Here is a 20,434-nt window from a genome sequence, read left to right as displayed (position 1 = left end):
ATTTAACTTATAAGATTATTCCAGGTTTTTTTTTTTCCAACTAACAATATATAGGCACTGTAAAGTATGCTACGTAAGACACCACTTGATCACAATTCCCATCCCTATTTGTTTTCTAAGAGATGCATGACTGGGGACTAGCTGCACCTTTTTCTAGGCCGTGAGTGTGGCAAGTCACTCATATATCTGATTCAAAATGGAACTGCCTATTTGCTAATCAGTCAGAATCAATACAGCAGAATACCATACCGCAAGAGCAGCACCGGTTTCCTCTTGGCTCTCAGATCCAATTCAAAATAGTGCTGAAATCTTTTATGGTTTGTTCCTTTATGAAAAAACTTTTTGAACCATCTTTATCCAGAATAGATTCTAATTGTTCACTTTATCCTGGACGAGACTCTTTTCACTCAAGATACTAAATGGGAAGAACTTAGAACTAACCCTGCTCCATAGAAGCTGCCTAGTTCAAGAATAGCCTCCCCCCAACTCCAAGGTTAGGAATCCCTCCCTCGCCCAGCAAACATGTTGAGACTGCATTTCCACAAGTTTTGGGGCCAGAAGGTGCCACTGAACCTGAGACACCTATTCAGAATAATAAAGGTTAGATGACTACCTTGAGTTTCAAATGTAATGAATCCATGGAGAAGGCAGCTTACAATGTCAGGATAAATAAATAAAATAAAAGCATACAGAACACTGATATCTTCATAACAGAGAACTTTGGAATACATTTAAAAGCAAAAGCCCCAATTTCTGATTTTCTTTCAATGAGGCAATAAACACTCCCCATTAGGAGAGAATAAAAAAAGTTTTTGTTTTCACTTTACAAAAAACCCCCCGCCCTATTCGCAAATTAAAATCCTCTTCTATCTATATCTGAGTTAACAGAAATTATACCTATATCCGTTTAAAAAAACCAAATCCTGAAAACGACATTACAGCTAAACATTTGAATAAAACATTTGTAAAATTAACTCAGGTTTTGGATAAGGACTTACCCAATGTGTCTTTTAGATTTTTAACCAAGGAGCCTTTCTTCAAGCTGTTCTTTCTCTCCACATAATTTGATGGCACATATCCTGTTTTGTTGGCTGCATTTCTTACCCTCCACCATGTCTTGGAATCATCCAGCAGCCAGAGGCGTTCATTCTTTTTTATGTCAAGTTCTTGGTCCTGTTGGGCAGTATAATCCCACTTCGCTATAACAATAACTTCTTCTGTCATCTTTCATGGAGTCTCTCTGTCATAAAACAAATAGATGCATTGAAACACAAGTTCCTCCACCACTGTTCATTCAAACTTTTAAGGCCTGAAAAATGTTAGAAAATATTTTTAAGAATATATATACCATTCAGTGATCGAGTCATTTACCACGCATAAAATACAAATTCACTGAAATGTATTCTCTGCCACCTCGATTATTAGTGAAAAGAAGAAACCGAGAGCCTTAAAATCACAGCAGAGCGATCTGACTTTTTCCCCCCAACTTCATGACAAACTGGCTCATAGACTATGCTCAGCTTAGCACAATATGCTGCTAATAATTCTAAGGGAACAGAGTTCAGTCCTCACAGGTCATGGTCTTTGTAATTCCAATAAATGGCATGCATTTTTACATGAACATTTTCCCATTATACAGAAACACAACATCTTTGTGCTATAGATTTTCCTAAGCAACTTCATTATCTCTGCTTCTTTTATTGAATCTTCTTCATCCCTCCCACTGCACTGACTTGAACACAGAAAACAAGCATTATTAATGTCACATAAAACTTGCCTAGTTCATATTTCTGAAAATTAGCTAATTCATAACCTAGATGCTGACATGGCAAATTAAGCACAGCAATACTGTGAAATCCTGTTGGAAGAAAAAACTGTTCCAATCAGGAGAATGGGTCAAGTGGGGATTAGTCTGGAATCATTAGTAGACACAAGAAGCAAGGTCTTACTTTTCAATGCCAATGAACCTTATCTAGTTCAGGGGCAAGCTACCAGGCTGGGAAGATTCCTGTGAACTATATGGTAGTAATTCTTTGTCAAAAACAAGCAATTCATTCCCTTTTAAAGTGAATATGCCATATTCAATATTAGACCAATTTATTAATGTTGCTCTACTTCTTTTACTTCCAAAAAAATTCTGCAAGTAGAAGCCTAAGAAATTGAGGAAATCACCTTCTCCCAATAGTTTTCCATTTAGTTTCAAAAGTATATTGCTGGATTTCTAATCCAATTTTACTAGAACTTCCAGGTGAAATGTTTTTTTAAAAAAATATGTAGCCTTGCCAGTCAGCTTTAATGAATTAATATGACAAATGTTCTTATGCTGGGCAAAGATTCCACTCTATGATCTAATTATAAATCATTTTTCTTGATAAAGTGGGTATTGAGATTTTTAACAACTACTTTCATTACAGACAGCTTTCCCCAATCTAGCAGAAAGTGCATGATTGCAGCACTGATTTTGATACATGCATCTATAAATACTTACACTATGGGATAATCCCAGCATAAAAATAGCATCTAAATCTGGTGGTGGGTTTTTTTATTTTTGCAAACTGGCCATCTCATAGTTACTTCACTGCAAGGAAGCCGTTTTTAAAACTTTCAAAATTAAAAAGTTGTGATTTACTTTTTGCCCGTAGTTACTTGAGCATTTGTTATTTGTTTTATGATGCAGGGGCTAATGATGCTTTTGAAGCTTTAAATGTTTTTGACCATTTAACTGCTTCCTGAGCTATTTTCCCTTTCTATTAGAAGCTGAAGAAAGCCGATATTAGTTATGTATGCAGTCTCTCGAATACTGAACCAAAATATTTTTTCATAATAAAACAGAGAGGACACTTTTTAACCAACTCCTTGATATTGGAGCTGTATCATCAGTTCATATAGTTTAGTATTAGTATCACATTTTGAAGTTAATTGCATGTTAATTGTACCTATTCTTTTGTGCATATGTGGAATCTAGTAAAATATCAAAAACTCAACTTTCTGGATAGTGTCAGATAAAAATTTTACAACACTAAAGTGAGAAAACTAGATTTGATTTTTAGCAACAATCATTGATAAATGTGTTGTTTGTCAACATTTTAATTTTTCCCTCCAACAAATGAACTCTGAAGGAAATTTTATTTGTTCTGTAGCATAATCTCTAAACCTGTCAGCCTTCAAGATCTTCTTCTATTGCTTTGCATCTTTTGGCTGCCATAAGTAATGGGGGGAGGAGGGGGGATAGTATGGGAAGCGAGCTGGAGGTGGTACAAACTGGCATTGTATAAACTGGAGGGGGGGGAGAGCACATTCTTGCTTAGGTTTCTATTTCTTGCTTAGCTTTCTTTTCTCTGCGCAGCTGCAAACCTTTATCAAAGTATGTCAAGGTCAAGGGACAGAAACTTCATCACCACCTGAAGATGTCCACATGATGACATTCACAACTTTTAATTGGAAGAACCATTTGAACTTTTGGGAAGTGGGATCAACTCCATCACTTTGTATATGTGATTTAAACGCCTAATTCCTCAGATTCAGAATTCTATGATTGCTACCACTTCATTTCCAGTAAAAGATATCTTTTCTCTAATTAAAAGAGTCTAAGTATTTCTTTCTTGGATTTTGAATGGAGCACTGTCTGACAAAACCATTTTTCTTTCTGTAAAATATATATATGATTATTTAAGTTAAATTATTTCTAGCAATTTTTGTTAATCAGTTCAGAATTGGTTGAAAATAGTTTAATATTACGGGGAGGAGGTGGAAGAGGAGCACAGCAAAAGTAAGCTATGTGAACATTATATGACACAGTAGGCTACAAAATGAAAACAAATTAAATACCTGTGTTTTTCCGAAAATAAAACCCAGTCTTATTTTCGGAGGGGTGTCTTATTTTTCCCCATGTATGGTTTATTACTTCTGCTTGCTTGCAGCAGAGCAGGAGGATGCACAATGTGCCAATGCCACCACCATGAAGCAAAGTGGTCGAACTGCCCCACACCGGCTTACCTCAGGGCCTCCACAGCCAGGCTAACCATGAGCTGACACCTTATCTTGTAGTTGTGGCACCAGCATACCACTCAGCTTCCTGCTCCATTGTGGCCGCAAGCAAGCAGAATAAGTGCGGCAGGAGCCACATGGGCTCCTGCACATGGCTATCTGGACTGCCGCTATAAGGCAAGCACCGGGACCCTGAGGTAAACCAGTGCAGAGCGCAGGGCGCAGCTCCACCACTTCACTTTGCCTTGTGGCTGCAGTACTGCGAGCACTCAGATGAAATGAGCAGGTAGCCAGCTGAGCAGGCTCTTAAATAGGGCTTATTTTAAGGGTAGGGCTTATATTAGGAGCAAACATAAATGCTAGGGTTTATTTTTGAGATATGTCTTATTTTTAGGGAAACAGGTAACAATTCTAAAAACAACCACTATAGCAGCACGTAAATTTTAGTGAATTTCTGTATACACATAAGTACATAAGTATATGTAATAAAATCTTTTGTATTCAGTATTCTATCTTGTCTGCCACTTTTACTGCTGCTCAAATCAACTTATTTGTCACGTTATTACAGTTTTTACCATATTACTTTTCTTTTAAAATGATACACATTAAAACATAGCACACTTGATCAAGAAACCTTTAAACCTTGAAACTTGGCTCAAGACTCATGAATTAATTAGGGCATCCATCAGAATCCTGAGTCAATATCTTCTGAAAATGAAGACATAATTGCCGCTGAACATGTGGAACTACAAATTCTTTATTACACTGAATTTTCCTATTCAGTCTTAAAGTATATCCATCATAAAGTAGTTTGCTATAAATTTAAATAATCTAATTAGCTTTCACCCACTAGTGCCATTTCTAAACAGAGTTTTGAAAAAGTTTGCCAATACTTCAATTTTTAAAAAGAGAAGTTTTTGTAATACAGCTTTTTAGCATAATGTAATATTCACAATTAAAAAAGCCTTATTTCTCAGAATCACTCTTGAAATATTGAGAAAGCACTTCAAAATATTTTATAGTTCCATACAGTTGTACATCGTAGTGTACATAACAGTACCACATATACTAATTTCTTTTGGGATTTTAATGACAATGACTGAAAATCATGACACACAGGAAGATTGCCCATATAAAAGAATATTAAGAGAAAAAAAAGAAGTGATGTCAAAGTGATGTAATCTTTTATAATTATTAACACCAGCCCCCTGAAGCAAGATACATATAAAATAGGGCTGTGAATGCTCCACAGTGATTTGAAAAAAGGAAAATTTCGATCTCAAGTGAGCATCTTTTTGCTATTCATTACTGTGAACTAACTTTCTGTGAACTAACCTTTTTCGGAATGTCCTTAAATTTGGTCTGCTGTTGAATTGATTCCTTAATGTACTGGTGCTACATAGTTCCAAATTTTATTTATATATATATATGGAATTCGGCTTTGCTCGGGTATTTTCGGCAGAATCTCATCTGCCATCATCAGGCTTCTGTATTGTGTTCATCTGATGAACACTATACAGAAGCCTGATGATGGCAGATGAGATTCTGCTGAAACGTCGCTACAACTTTAAAAGCACAACTACTATGACGTGGGAAAATACCCGAGCAAAGCCGAATTCCATACATGCAAGTACCCGCGAAAACTTAAGAATATATATATATATATGCTTAGCATAAGTAAGATGAGAAATAAGAAAGTGGGCATTGTTTCTAATTGATTTAAACTCTTCTACCAGAGGTGTTCTGCTTGTTGTTGGATAGATAGCTTTCTACCTGATAGTCATACTTGATATGATTTTATTCACTATAACAAGCCCTTATCTAAAACTAATGTATTATTTTGCTACTGTATAAAGTCATGTTTTTGCTATATTTTACAGTCTACTTTGTAATAGGTCTTCATTTTACATGCACAATAAGAATTCAATAACTTTCAAATGCTGTAATTTCAAAATAAATTAGTCATGCTAATCCACATAAAAGATTAATAAATTCCATTATTATTTTCCTTCAAAATCAACTATTTCTCTGTCTCTGATCGCCAGCTGATGGCTGGATCAGAGCATCTTCACCTTTAGCAATTATCTCAGCAAAATCCATATCCAAAACCCATGTAGATTTATGTCCATTTTTGAAGGGACATAGATGGGTATTCATCTTGTGAGAAGATGTTGAGGGAACTTCTGACTCAAATGAGGGTGGATAAAGAGTTTATAAACTTTACTGCTTTATGAATTTCAAAAATGAAAAGTCCTGTTTCAGTACAAAGCACCTGCACCAATCACACACACACATTAATTGGTTTTGCCTGATAAAAAGTCCATATTTATTTTTGGTAGTGCACTTTTAAATATGCAAACAATAAAACAGTCCATTCAGAGACAGTCCATTTGTGCAATAGCAAACAAATAGTGATATTCTATGTAAACATATTGTTTCAATTTTTAGATATTTTTCCCCCATTTGAGATACACAAGAACAACTTTCAGAACAAAGTTGATACACTACAGTTATAAAATGAATAATGTGTTCTCGCCACAGGGATTATACCTATGGATTATTTTATCATTTAGTTTAAATTAATTTCAATTACCCTGAAGACAAAAAGCTGGCCTTTTGCATGATTGGAAAATATAGCTGCAGCATGAAGAGTTGCCCTGTCATCACTATTAAGTCCATCCAAAGCTATCATGTGGGCAGCCCTTCTTAAACAAAGCACCATTGGTTTAAAAAGTAAGTAACCTACAATACACATATTAAAAGTTGACTCTTTTAAAATGTATTGTGACATAAGAAAACTCTCAGTTGCAAGACATTAGTACTGACTATGGTAGGCAGCCAAAACAGGTTACTAGCTGTGGGAAAAGTAAAGTTAGTTGTGCAAGATATTGTATGAATTAGAAGCCATGCCATTCTGGTTCAAACTTATCTTACTACACCTATTGGTGCACCAATGAGACTAATGCAGAAACACAAAGATGTTCCATACTGATAACGATCTGAATATGTTGTTGCTCACAAAATTGCTGACAAACAGATACTCAAATGTTTCCAGTGCCATGTTTATTTCCAGAAAAAAAATCTGTATGGTTGTTTAATCTCTGAAATAGAGACTTGTACTATGACATTGTAAAGCAAAACCAACCTGAATTGTAAAAATCATCTTCAAGTGAGAGTTGTCCTCGTTTTGGTAAGCCAGGTTATGAGACCTATTGTTCCCAGCTGTATTTGCAGTTATTTATTTATTACTAAAGTTTCTTTAAAACTGAAATCTGATTCTAAGAAAATAAATCACAGAAATATATCAAGATTCGGAGTATTTTCCTGTACTTTCCTATTTCACACAAAAACATACAATCCTTGGAACAGAAATATGATAAGGGATGCTAATAGCTTGGTATGCATTCCTTTATTGTCTCCAAATCCTCTCCCACTCTCAAATACAAACTGTTACTGAAAAGGCATACAAAGGAATGTATTTCCAATGATAACAAATAAAACTTAGACCTTTATTATCTTGATTCATCATAATAATATTTCCCTCAAATAGATAAGCTATTTTACAATAATGAAGCCAGATAAACCATGCTAAATAGCCTACCTTGTTTACATTGCTTTTTCTGAAAATGCAGATGCTAGGCACTCTTCAAAGTTTTTTTTTTCAATGCAACACCTGCTCTTCTGCGTAACTGTACGATATATCTGATAAAAAGTACAACCCACAGCGACTCCAAAGAACATACAAGTCCTTTCCTACACAGGCCTAGTTACAGGAAACCTCAAGTTAGCTTACTTTTGAGGCAACAATAACAATATAGTTCCTTTGAAAAAGGAAAGCTGGTTGCATGCCCGATTAGTTACACAATGCAACGATTATTTTATGCACATAATCCTATCATATATTCTTAATTATGTAATTAGATTATTATTTGCAGTTCCTATCTTAAACTGTGATAATCAGAAAAAGACATTTATAACAAAGGCAAATTGACAATTTTTTTCACATGATTTTATCTGAAAGGACAACCAACCGTTAAAATGTTTAGCACAAACTTAAAATTGGCAAAAGCCAGCAATTCTTTTGTTTTCATGGATCCAATATGTGGTTTCTCCTCATGAATGCAAGCCAAGAGTGAGTAATGCAAGTTATTTAAGCAGTCTTGAATACAGGTATACTGGAGATTGGAGAAAGGGTGTGAGATACACCAGGAACTCAAGAGTACTTCAAAACAAAGTCCTTTCTTTAAAAAAAAAAAACAAGCAAAATTCTTCTATGCAACCTGAAACACTTTTTCCTGCTCCCTTGATAATACAGCATTCTCGTGCTCCATTCACCACACTGGCATACACTTGGCACCAATCAAGTAATGTGCTATAACATTGCAACAAACTGGCAGCCTTCCTTTGGTCCAGATTTGCTTGGTCAATATTTAAGAACAGCAATAGAAAAATGTCTCTCTGCTTTCTGCAACTTTCAAGGGGAAAAATAACCTGTCTCATTAAAGTAACCTTGTCTTTTCCCAGGACTTCAAAGTTCCTGTAGTGACTTTCATTTCATCTTCATTATATCAGAAACAGATGTATCTGTTTTAACAAGATAACAATATTTTCTGCATTTGTATTTCTGCATTCTGAAGCACTTCTTTCAATAAAATTAGAAATATTGCATGGATCTATTACATATCTTCCAAAGATTACAGATTACATTCATTAGCACTCAGGAAAAAGGCAAATAAAAAATAGAATTAGAAAAAAATAAGCTTACTCAGAAAAAAATAAGCTTACTCAGACTTACTTGCTCTTGAATTTAAAATGCTATGAAGACACTTTTTTTTATTATTTTAACTCATTATAAAAATTTAATTTCCTTCTACAGACAATGCTATTTTCATGTTATTTTTAAAATAAAGTTTATTTGCTGAAACTGCTTACGTATCTGGTGTTCTTTGAGCTTGGTTGCTTTCTTGCAGACTTTTCATTACCAAACTAGATAAACACAGATGATGATGGTATTACCTGGTTTGATCATGAAACATCTGCCAAAAAACCAATCAAGCTCAGAGAGCACCAGAGACTCCGCAGTTCAACTCCCAGCTACAAATAATATATCTGCTTCCTAGGATGTAGCAAGTGATACACTGGCTTTATTCCTGTATTTGATGTCAGTTCCCCAGACCTAAAATTCCATATAAATCATAGACATAAGAAGACATGGAAACTTAGTTTCAATATAAAATTCAAACTATACAATTCTTTCAAAACATCCCAAAGGTTCTTTTTCAAGAGGCAACTAGACTTTCCATAAACAATTCTACCAAACGTTTTGTGTTAGCAGCAACAGATTTGATTACCTCATGGGTTTTCATCACAAACACCAGGCTTAGGTGTAAGGGTACCAATACCTCTAAAGAACAGAAAGTAGTTTTCCATTTTGTCAACCAGGTCCATGATTACTAATTAAAACTTTTTATTTATTCGATTTTTATCCTACTTTTATTACTTTAGAAGTAATTCAAGCCAGGAAACATACGTAATGCTCCTTCCTCTTCCTCTTTTCCCAACAACCATCTTGAGTTCAGCTGGGAGAAAGTGACTGGCCCACACCCGGTTGGCTTTCAATCCTAAAGAGGGACTAGAATTCAGATCTCCTGGTTTCTAGGCCACCACTTTAATCACTATACTAAACTGGGTCCCCAGTTTAATATTTAAGTAATGTTCTATTCAGATATGCCTTTGTACGCATTCTAAAAACAATATGAAGAAGATAACTGGACATGTATTCCCACCAGAGTAGGGGAAATGTGATTGAAATTTTGTTCCAGATCAGGAAGGTTGCCATTAGAGTACTCTGTTCAAATAATGCCTGTAATTACATTCAGCCAAATACAAACCTTTCCCTTGAACAAGAAACTGAAGTGCTATGTGGAGAGGGGAGCAGTAGGGCAAGAACATGTGTCCTGTCACTCCACTGTTTTAGAATGCTTGAGAAATGTTGAAAATGGAATAATTTAATTGGAAACACTGCCAAACAGAAGAAATTACTTATTCATAAGTATCATGATTTTCAGCTCAAGCCAGCAGACCTGCAAATTCATCCATTAGAGAAATGAGGTCATTTCTTTAGTTAGTATTTGTAGCTACTGATAATCATACACCACTGTTTTCATTCAGCTTATTTCATGTTTTCAGGCATTCCAAAAATAGCGTCCTGGAGGAGAAACGAAGGCAGTTCCAAATGACTGAGATGATTGTTTTCTTTTTGAAAAACTTGCCCAATGTTTATGTTTTTCAGAGTTATATTTGAACGCACACAAACACACACAAACCCACTGATCTTGTTATGATTGTGAGATTAGGGTTTGGGTTTTTTGGTGCCTATAAGTCATGCTTGATTCCTGGTGACTGCCTGAAGAAGCTCTGCACTTTTCTTGGCAACAGTTAGGAGTTATTCAATTCCTACTTAGGCATCAACTGATTTGGGCCAGTCCCTCTCTTAGCCCTAGAAAGAAGGCAATGGCAAATCACTTCCAAGTCCCTTGCCAAGAAAACTACAAAGGGTTGCCCAAGCAGTTGCTAGCTGTCAAGAATGGCTCAAAGACGTTATATATAGTGCAAACAAATTAAGTGATGATTTTTCTCATTTCAAGTCCGTTAATTTAAATATTGATATATCTTGTGGTAAGCATACATTAAATTAACTTTATGTCTTGGTAGTTTTAAAAGCCTGAGACCTCAGCCCCACTTTTATTTTATATGAATGTGGTACAACAAATTTCTTCTGAGTTTTACCTAAACCACCTTTTTAATCAAAATATTGCTAATCGCCTACTGCCTAGTTTTTTTTTATAACTGGAAAAACTTTATTCCAACAATTACTGATAGGTGTCCACAGGAAGGCATATGCATCATGACACAAAAGAAGTGAACTTTGCATCACAATGTCACACACAAGTACCCTAAACGACAGCTTTCATTGCAGCACTGTGGTGAAGTCTTAGCTTGCTGGCCCTTGATATACATTTGTGACATGAACTAAAATTTGAGGGAAAGTATAGAAGAGACTTCTAATTATAAAATCTACATTTATATATTAATGTCAACAAGTTTTATGCTTTAAAATGGAAAATGAATTGTTGCATTATGCTGCAGTAAGGAAAGCCTTTTGCAAGCAGCACAAAAACCTGCAAAAACTTTGCCTCTGTATAAAAATAACCTAACCTAACCTGATCTTTAAGAATAAAAAAAGCCCTTCTAAACCTGTTGTTGAATATAAAAAGGGATGGCATGGTACTCAACCAGTCTAGAAATGTCAGCTAAAAAAAGGCCATATTTGAAAGCTGAGCTACTAGTATTAAGAGCTATCAGCGGTACGCAGGCAACAGGAGACAAGCCGAACACTGGACATGACTGGCCTAAGCACCCAGTCCAATTTATTGTCATGTTCACAGAGATGTTTAGAAAAAAGCACCACAAAAGCAGCTGGTGGAGAAAACCAGAAGAGAATCTGAGCATGGATGTGCTTGGGCCAATACCATGTTGACAAGGGAAGTAAAGCATTCTTACCTAATGTTCTGTCACCCCTTGTTGTGTGAGTGGCTTGTGGTCGGTCCAATTGTCCAGTTTATAGTTACAAATTTTCTTTAGGTGAGAATCAATATCATGATCCCTCATCTGTCACCAAACTGCACCCTGGTTTAGTATCTGGAGGCTGTGGTGGTTTTGATGGGAAACAAGCTTCAAGAGCAAGTTGCTATAGCAGAGGTGGCTAACTTTTTTCGGCTCATGCCGAAAATTGCGCTTGCATGCCAGCACCCAGAAGGCAATGTGCGCAGGCCCACAAGTATATATATCCATCCTGTTAGATCCAGCAGGACAGGCAGGCTCTGAATCCTATCCAGTACCAAATTAAGATTCAGGCCTAGGAAGAGCCTTTTCTGCCATGACACCTGCCCTCTGGAGCACCATTCCTGCTTTTCAATGGCAGCACAGTGGTATGGAATAAAATCTCAAGGAAATCAGACTGGCCTACTCCCTTGTGACCTTTAGATAGATATTAGAAACTAAAATCTTTCAGATAGTGATCCAATTAAGAGCATCTGTATTTATTTCATATTTTACCTACATTTTTGTTTTATTAGGTTATGACTTTATGATACAAATTGTTCTCCTACTTGCTCTGAAAAGCAAGAACAAATAGAAACAAAAAAGAAAAAGAAATTGTTTCTGTCAGACTCTCATATTCTAAACTCCTAATATTAGCATACGGGGATATTCCAAATGTACTGAGGGCTAATGGACGTAACCTGGATTAATTGTCATACAGAGTTTCCCACAAATTCAGGGATGCTTTATAATTTATTATAATCTGGAACTTCGGGCAGTAAACCAATTTATTCTTTTCAAATCTTTCTTTGTCAACACAATAAGGAACAGTGAATTAACCTGAAATATTGTAGATAGTACTGATAATATAGTTCCTGTACCACAAAAAAATCTATATCCTTTAACACCATGGAATGTTTCTGGATTTGGGAAAAAATAAAATTATGAGTTTGAAAACAGTCTATTATAATCATCTTGAAGTGGTATTTAGAACCCACATGTCTGCTATTAACTTACATCAAAAGCTAGTAAAGAAATGCAATAATTTTAGCATAGTTGCTATTGCTGCTGTATGTAGTAAACAAACTGACACAACGATCCTTGACATATTCTAAAGCTGCTATGTTTACAGTGAGGTTTAGATCCACCTTGAAATTATGAGATCCAGTACAGACCAAGTACAGAGGAAAATAATATAACTCTCCAAGATCTTTATATTCCTCCCTTTTGGAAGATATATGAGGCCTTATTCTTGTACTCAATTAAAACTTCCCTAAGTACTTTTAAATGGCTTGGATTTGAAATCTATATTCCAATTTTAGGAATTACTTCTGTATACAGTGACTTTATATAGGCCATGGCTCAAATTAATAAGTGAATACTACTGAGACTAATATCCACAGAATAAGCTGCAGAAGTGCCACATTTTGCTAAGTTATTGATTTCCTGCCTGTCAACCAAATGCTCTAGGATTAACTGTAGGCACTGATTTGACTAAAAAATCAAGTTCTCATAAACACAGATGTGACTAGAACTTTCCTAAAGCAGATGTTTTATAGGCTCTGTACAGGAAGGTCTTGCTGTATAAATGTTGTTCTACTCAATGGGTCAACATGTTAATACCTCTGAAAACTAGGACATGCTAAAGAAGCATCCATAAAAGAACACTTGGTAAAGGGAAATCCCCTCTGACAATCTCCTTGAAGAAACCCATTTACACTTTTCTATCTTAAAGAACAGCTGATATCAAAATAGATATCAGACACACAACTCCATAAATTGTGGATTGACTAGTACTGGGTTTCAGGGTATTTTAATTCCACAGAGATTACTATTTTTGACAGCTTGAAATAAAAAATTTAAGGCTGCTTGCTAAAAGTCTGATTGTGTCAAGTTTGGACAATGGCTGTGTTGTTTTATCAGTCAAAAGTGTTCCCCATTTGTGAGGAGAGCAGAGAAACAGAGTGCTCTGATAAGACGAGACCTGAGCTTGCTTGAGATGCAAGTATCCATGACTTGATATATTCTCTTGACTTCTCAAGCCTCATGGTTTGGTAAAGGAAGACAAAGGGCATCTCTTGTATTCTTGTAAGAGAGCTTGCCTATCAGTTACCCTCTTTATAATGAGACAGAAATCACTGAGATAATTACAAGCACTCTTATTTATATCATGCCTCCAGCATTGGAGACCAACAAACTGAATGGAGGCTCTTACATCTACATTTGAAAAATTAGACCCTATCAAAACACGTGGAAGAAACAAGCCAGCTAAATCTCTTCTAATGTGAGAAAACTTCTGTTGAAATGTCACATTCTGAAAATAGTAGCAGAAAAGACATTTGCTTTTGGCACGTGTTTTATGGGTTGTGACAGAATTTAGCATGACCATTTCAAAATTAATCATTAAACACATTAATTATTTAGATCCATCCACTCTTAGGAATCTGTGGGGGGGGGGAATGGATTTTGGTATTAATGTTTAAAATATACCAAAGGAATGAAGACGAGAAAATAAAAGCAAACAGCCTCTTTACAGAGTTGTCATTTCAATTTCTGAAATGATCTCATTCCAATCTCATCTATGACACCCAAAAATGATTGCAACATACTTTATACAGAAGAAAATCTTGTGTCCAACCTTCCTAGGCATATAACTGTTTTTTAAATTAAACTCAATTTTCAATGTAGCACAGTTATGCTCTTAAGAGGCAATTTCATCAGATTGGAAGGTGGTTCTTTGTTCCATCAGAGAAAAGCTTCCCTGAAAGTGGTGCCAGGAAATTCCTTCTAAAATCAACTTTAAAAAAAGTTAGGATTAGAAACAACATATACAGCAAACCAATATTTACTGCAAGATATGGACATGCTTTAATGAATCTTACTAATAAGGAAATAAAAAAAAACCCAATAAAGCTTGTGATATAATTTGGTTCCAAGTCAAAATTCCTCTTAGCCAATCTTAGGGTTAAAAGTATGGTTCACAGATGCTGTAGCATGTGGACTTTTTTTCAGTCACATGCTATTTCAAAAAGATTATAGATTTCTTCCTGAGCTTGAAAAATATGGCAATTTTTTTCTGACCCTTTTTAATCTGCACCTTTTAAAAACACTTGATTCAGAATATATGAATTTATCTTAGAAAAAAATCAAAACAAGAAGAACCATTCAACTTGGTCTATTGTCATGGTATTTTACATGAATAAATCATTTTATATGACATTTAAAAAGCTCTAAGACAACTAAACTGCAGTGGATTTATTGCAACGAAGTATGATATTCATAGAATAAATTATTCCTGACACTAAAGTGATAGAAATTGAAATGTTCAAAAATCAGTTGTGTTAATAATGCATGTTATAACTCAGAGCATATTATTGCCCCTAAAAAGAATTATCCAAAGAAGAATTTGCTATATAGTATACAGTAGTTGCTCAAGATTAGTATGACTATAATGAGTCACTTTAAAAAAAACCAAAGCATAATAATCCTATTCAATAAATCTATGTCCAATTAAAAACTACCGTGTTTCTCCAACAATACGGCCTCCACCAATAGGAAGGCCCAGCATGATTTCTAGGCATGAGGTGAAATTAAGCCCCACCCCCAAAATTTAGGTCTATTCAAACCCGCCATTTCTCACATCGATTGTTAGAACTACGTGAGGTGAAGAGAAATGGGCAGGGGAAGGGCAGGGGGGATGGGGAGAAACCTTGCCTTTATAAGGAGTGCCCTGCAGGTAGCATAGGCTAGAATACCCCGATAGCCGATAGAAGCTCCCTGAAGGCCGACTTCCCAGCCGCTTCAGGGCGTGGCGTAGCTACCCGTGTCCGCTCGCCTTTAGGGCAGTCTCTTTCGGGAGATGGAAGCTCCCCAAATGCAGTCACCAGCTACTTCAATCGGCTGGTAGAAGCGGCCTCGGGACAAGCACACACACACACACACACACACTCTCCTCGCCACGAGGCCGCTTCTATCAGCAGGCGAAAGCTCTCTTGAAGGCAGAGTCCCCAACCGCTTCGGGGCAAGGCATGGCTGCCCGTGTCCCCTCATCTTTAGGCAGTCTTTTTCGGGCGATCAAAGCTCCCCGAATGCAGTCACCAGCCACTTCGATCGGCCGGTAGAAGCGGCCTCGGGGCAAGCGCACACACACACACACACTCTCCTCGCTGCGAGGCCGCTTCTTTCGGCAGACAAAAGCTCCCTTGAAGGCAGAGTCCCTAGCCGCTTCGGGGCGAGGAGTGGCACACACACACACACACACACACTCCCCTCGCTGCAAGGCTGCTTCTACCGGCCGATTGAAGTAGCTGGTGACTGCGTTTGGGGAGCTTCCATCGCCTGAAAAAGACTGCCTAAAGGCAAGGGGACATGGGCAGCCACGCCTTCGGGAAGCTTTCGTTGGCTGATAGAAGTGGCCTCACGGCGAGGTACATGTGTATGGGCCGCTCTAGGTGGGGGAGGAAATTAAGTCACCCCCGAAAAGATGGCCTACCTGGTTTTTCAGGGGTTAAAAAAAAATAAGGCCAGGCCTTATTTTGTGAGAAACATGGTATCCCTTCGCAAATTCTAACATATAATATACTAAGAATTTTATATAACGTTTTGTTAATGTTCTTTTAAACATGAATGCACACTCACTACCACTTTACCAACCTATTTATCTTCACTTTCCCAGTCATCATAGACTTGGAGATGGTTTTCTTACATGCAAACACAGTAGTTCTAATTATTTAGGACACTGGAGATTATTTGATCAAAAGAAACCATATTTTCAGGGTAGGCAGAAATCTGCAAGCTAAGAACTTCAGTATTTCATTGTCCACAAGGAGAAACAAATACATACAATGAATTCTATCTCTCAAAAAGTTGAAATTTTCTACATTTTAGTCAACAGGATCTAGAAATATTGCTTATCTCACTTTGCATTTCTATTTCATGTTCCTGAATCTGGTCTTAAAATCCATTAAAGGGATGCTGAATAAATATGCCAAAAACATAGCCAAAGCCTTTATCATTATATACAAGTATAAACTGTTCTTAGAGGATGAACCTGGAAACCATTTTTGTAGTAGTTATTTCAATCCTACAATCTCTTAGCACTTGAAAAAAAAAACCTCTTTCCTTTGCTCATGTTAGAATAACTTCAATTTACAATATTGTTTATATGAATTAATTGCATGGCCAGAAGGCTATGTCAATTAACAGAATTGTGATTCTTGCGTTTATATACATGGATTTTGCTTTGGTCATTTTTTTTTATGGGAAGCGAGAGCAACTTTTTTAAATAGACTAGGTAGCCTGTATCTATCTTCTATCCCTATTTGTCACATTTAAGTAGGTTCTCTATTGTTTTGATATAGGTGTTGGAGATGCTGATATAGTCAGGCATCTTCTGAGTTTGCAGTAAGAGCAATAATGTTTGGTACAGCCACCAATGTATATGCTTCTACAGTCTTTGGAAAAAGATGCCATTAATCTGATCAGATCCATTAGCAGATGTGAAACACTGATTAGAAACCGTAATTATCCTTATTTTCTTACTTTTAGATATCACTGCACTGTTATTAGAAAGATGCTTTTTTTGTTTATGGCAGGAAACATGGCCTTCAGCAGGCTAGAGTTGGAGAACAAATAATTTCTAATCATTGCATGTCAGAGGAACAGAAGGTATATAATGGAGTATCACCTGACAAAGAAATAAGACGTATTATTTGGGAAATGGTTGGAATCGTTTTTGAGAAAACCGATACAGGTGCTCAATATCTTTTTCAGTTTCCATGCTGATTCCTGAAGACCATTTCCTGTGTGCCTTACTGAACTATCAGCAGTATACAATTGTGTCAGTGTTAGGGGACCTCCTCTTTTGGTCTGTTGCCCGAATATGAAGAATAAACTACTGCTATCTATAGAGCATTTGTTAAAGGGGACCTTAGAGATCATTCTTTCCACAGAAAGCTAGTAACAGAAACCTTGCAGATTACACAATAAATGTTTATACAGCATTTACTTTTTGAAGAATTAGGGAAAACTTGAAATAATATTACCTAGATAACAAATAATGGCCAGAAAAACCTACATTCTATAACTACTTATATTTTTAAACATGACAGAGTAAGAAAGGGGGCAAACAAAATATGCAAGCTGTAGACACAGTAATCAAAACGGAACTGATAAGAAAACAGGAGGTTCCACTTAAAATCTCAACTATAAAAACTTCTGATGAAGGCACATAAATCACCTGTGATGCAAAAATTACAACAAAAAATAACTTCCCTTCCACACACATATATGCAAATCAATAACATAATAAGAAGGCCAAGATATTTTAACTGAACTGTATAAGCTTTTTTATGCTTTATATTATTACCCATTTAATATTAAGCCTCAAGAAGCCCTAAGACATCATACACACACAAAAGTAATATCCATTTACATACAAAATGCAAATATTTAACTCTGGGAATCTGTATTCCTGATACCATTTTTTAAAATGCACTTTAATCAAAATATTACACGTTTTTCTCTGTCCCTAAAATTAGTCTCATTGAAGTCAATAAAACTGTTTTCCAATTAATTTTGTTTAGGATTATACTCAATGTTCTCCTCTTAAAAATAAAAAGCTAAAATATAAAGTTTAATAAAATATATAAATGTAAAACGTCCCTAAAGAACAAACAATGCTAAATTTTATTGAATAAGCTAATATGAAAAATAAGCAAATCAAAAGTTTTTTTCATCTATTCTACTACTGAAAAAAATCAATTGCAATAATAGAAAATTTGATGTGTTTCCAGAAATCTTACCTTTAAAGCAATGTGTATTTTTATTAAGTGCTCTATCATGAATTACTATTTTATTTATTCATTAATTTAATTTGTACCTCACCTTTTTTATTTTTACAAATATCTCAAGCTGGCAAACAAATCCAACATACCTCCCTCCTCCTATTTTCCCCATAACAACAACATTATGAGGCAGACTCGGATGAGAGCGACTGACTGGTCTGAAGACACATGGCTTTCATGGCTAAGGCGGAACTTGAACTCAGAGTCTTGTGTTCGAGCCTGATGCCTTAATCGCTAGCCCAGTGATGGCTAACCTTTTCCGCGTCGTGTGCCATAGGTTTGCCATCACAGCCCTAGACCAAACTGGCTTATCAAATATTGTGAAGAGTTTATCAAAATCTAATGAATTTAATAATTTAATAATCAGTATTTTCATCTAAGGCTGTCTGCTGAAGTCCGTTAATCAATAGAATACTTAACAGTGTGATAAAAGTAAATGTCTCAAAATTTAATATAACCACTCAAAATATTTCATCCATCTCACATAAATAAAATTATATTCCACCATTCTTATACCAAGATATTGACTTCATTTGACATTCAAAATGGGCTTCAAACTCAGTTTAGGCACCTCTCTGCTTTATAATTAAATCAATTAGTTTTTTAACGAGTCATTGATGGGGGTGGAGAGATTTCATGATTACTCTCTGCACCTCTTTATAAAAGTTAAAAGCTGGGTCTTTCAGTTTGAATGTCTTGCATCAAATCCTCTGCTTAAATTTGCCTGGTTGTAACATACAAGCCAAGGCTGAAATCTAGAAGGAATCTAGCAGGAAGAAGACAAAAGTATCCGTAACATAATAACAAGGCCAAGAAATTTTACTATAAGCTCTTTTATGCTTTATATAATTTTATGCTTCATATTTAAAGGGTTTAACCTGCTCAATAAGTCTTCCACTGATGCAGCAGCAGCCAAAAAAGCCATTGCAATCTTAAGTTGCATTAACAGAAGGATTCAACCAAGATCATGTGAGGTACTAACACCACTCTATAAAGCCTTAGTAAGACCACACCTGGAATACTGCCTCAAGTTTTGATCACCACACTATAAAAAAGATATTGAGACTCTAGAAAGAGTGTAGAGAAGAGCAACAAAGATGATTAGGGGACTGGAGGCGAAAACCTATGAAGACTGGTTACAGGAATTAGGCAAGCTTAGTCTAGTGAAGAGGGGGTCAAAATTTTCCAAAGCACCTGAAGGCCAGACAACAAATAATGGACAGAAACCTATCATTCAACCAAGAAATAAGGATAAATTTTCTGACAGTGAGAACAATCAGCCAGTGGAACAGCTTGCCTTCAGAGGTTGTGAGAGTTTTTGAGGGGAGACTGGACTGCAATCTGTCGGAAATGGTGTGGGGTCTCCAATTTGGGTGGGTGAGGGGTGGACTTAGATGATCTACAAAGTCCCTTCCAACTCTGTTATTCTGTTCTGATCTTTCAAATAATTGGAGATCTAAGTACTTTCTTAACAATACTAAAAGTTCTTCTTGAGTGCAGATGTCAGCGTTCCAGAAAAACTCAACTCCAATTAAAAACTCTTCTCAAAGTTTCCTTTTATTATAGTAGTATACTGGCACATCTGGGAAAACCCGAATCTGAGAGTGTACTAAAGGTTTTCCTTTAGAAATTCAAAAGTCCAAAACCAACCCCTGCACCGATCAGCCCATCACATGGCCCAATCACCATCCACTCCAGCTAGAGACATCCCTTCAACCACTCCTCCTCCAGGTGCAGGAATAACATGACCCTGACCAAAGCGAAGAATGCTGTTATGTCTAACTACCAACACTCTACAATTCCCCCCTCCACAGGAATGTGGCAGCATGGAAGCTTCTGGTAGTAATATTGCTTCCAAAGCTGACAGGCATTCTTCCCCCCCAAGAAAAAATCATGTCCTGGAAAATAAAATAGACGAAACATAGTAAGGGATTAATGCACTGTCCAAACAAATCACTTTAACCCCCTCTCCCCCCCTCCAGGAGGACCTTTTGGTTTGT

At 36.2% G+C, this 20,434-nt stretch overlaps 1 protein-coding gene across 10 annotated transcripts in view; it reads right to left on the bottom strand.

Moving 5' to 3' along the window:
* Positions 1-20,434, bottom strand: part of NCK2 (NCK adaptor protein 2) — a 74,389-nt gene that overhangs the window by 24,717 nt on the left and 29,238 nt on the right. For 8 of the 10 annotated variants that reach the window (XM_026707340.2, XM_026707338.2, XM_087938511.1 and 5 more), the window contains one exon: positions 999-1,240. In XM_026707340.2, coding sequence (XP_026563125.1) covers positions 999-1,224 — 226 coding nt within the window. In that variant the 5' untranslated portion in view covers positions 1,225-1,240. Of the gene's footprint in view, positions 1-998; positions 1,241-7,588; positions 7,651-20,434 lie in introns of those variants that run through there. The other 2 variants (XM_026707339.2, XM_087938512.1) reach the window with 2 other exon arrangements.

This window comes from Pseudonaja textilis, chromosome 8, assembly GCF_049901715.1.
Source record: "Pseudonaja textilis isolate UNSWEBS1 chromosome 8, rPseTex1.2, whole genome shotgun sequence".
NCBI lineage: Eukaryota > Metazoa > Chordata > Lepidosauria > Squamata > Elapidae > Pseudonaja > Pseudonaja textilis.
Note: the sequence above shows the minus strand (reverse complement) of the source record. Positions and strands in the feature narration are given on the sequence as shown.